Genomic DNA, 942 nt, shown 5'->3' with positions numbered 1-942 from the left:
GTCCAACTCATCTGCTCCTTTGTTGTCTCTCAGTCCCACAGGTGGAGGTGGAGGCAGGAGAGAAGTCTGTCCTGCTGCCCTGCAGAACCAGAGATAACCTGCCTGGAGATGCTAGAGTGGAGTGGAAGGATGGAGAAAATGATACAGTCCATGTTTATAAGAACGGTTCTGATCAGTCTAAAAAACAGGATGAGTTCTACAGCAAAAGAACCAAGATGAATGAAGACCTGCTGAGAACTGGAGACCTCAGTCTGACTCTGAGCTACCCAACAGATAAAGACAGTAACATCTTCACCTGCAGAGTCTACAGCAAGGAGGGAAACATCCTGATGAGGAAACAAGTTCAGCTAAAGGTCAAAGGTCAGTGCTATAGGTCCAGGATGTTTCTCATTTTACATCCTTGTCTGTCTTCCATATCTGTTAAACATCGTCACCCTCGGTTCAAGTTCCTTTTCAACCCTAAGAAAACATCAAGGCAAGTATCCTCAGAGCACCTGGATGTGTTCTGGTCTTGCCCAATTTATTTGAGGATGGATTCTGTGGACTTGGTCCAGCTATCCCACAATGCATTGCACCTTCAGTAGCAGTAAATGGAAAGTAAGCGCATTAATGTAATGGTTTTAAACCACTAATAGTTTCTCAAAGCTCTACAAATTAGCTTTAAGATGTTTTCAGGTAGGGCTGGGCGATAATTCAATAACGATATATATCGCTAGACGTGTGGCGCAATAGAAAAAAGGAGCGTCGATAAAAGTTCGATAAAGAAACGCAGTTTTCCTTCCTTCTTATTGTAGCCTATCATGTAGGTGTATGCTAGTCACTACTTCCTTCCAACCAATCACAATCGCGGACCCAGGCACGCTGTCACCAAGCGCCGCCCTCTCAAACCACAACACAGAGCACATGAAGATGTCGCAGCAAGGAGAGGCGGAGGAAATTGTT

General features: G+C 44.8%; 1 protein-coding gene across 1 annotated transcript in view; it reads left to right on the top strand.

Annotated features, from left to right (window-relative positions):
• Positions 1–5: 5 nt before the first annotated feature.
• The window catches only part of LOC107097460, a gene marked incomplete at its 5' end in the record, with an annotated part of 10253 nt that continues 9316 nt past the window's right edge, over positions 6–942 (top strand). The window contains one exon of the mRNA XM_015394610.1: positions 6–548. Within this exon, the coding sequence (XP_015250096.1) occupies positions 6–548 (543 nt within the window). The remainder of the gene's footprint in view (positions 549–942) is intronic.

The sequence above is a fragment of the Cyprinodon variegatus genome, unplaced genomic scaffold (genome assembly GCF_000732505.1).
Source record: "Cyprinodon variegatus isolate N-32 unplaced genomic scaffold, C_variegatus-1.0 Scaffold699, whole genome shotgun sequence".
Taxonomy (NCBI): domain Eukaryota; kingdom Metazoa; phylum Chordata; class Actinopteri; order Cyprinodontiformes; family Cyprinodontidae; genus Cyprinodon; species Cyprinodon variegatus.
This window is presented reverse-complemented; position numbering and strand designations above follow the sequence as displayed.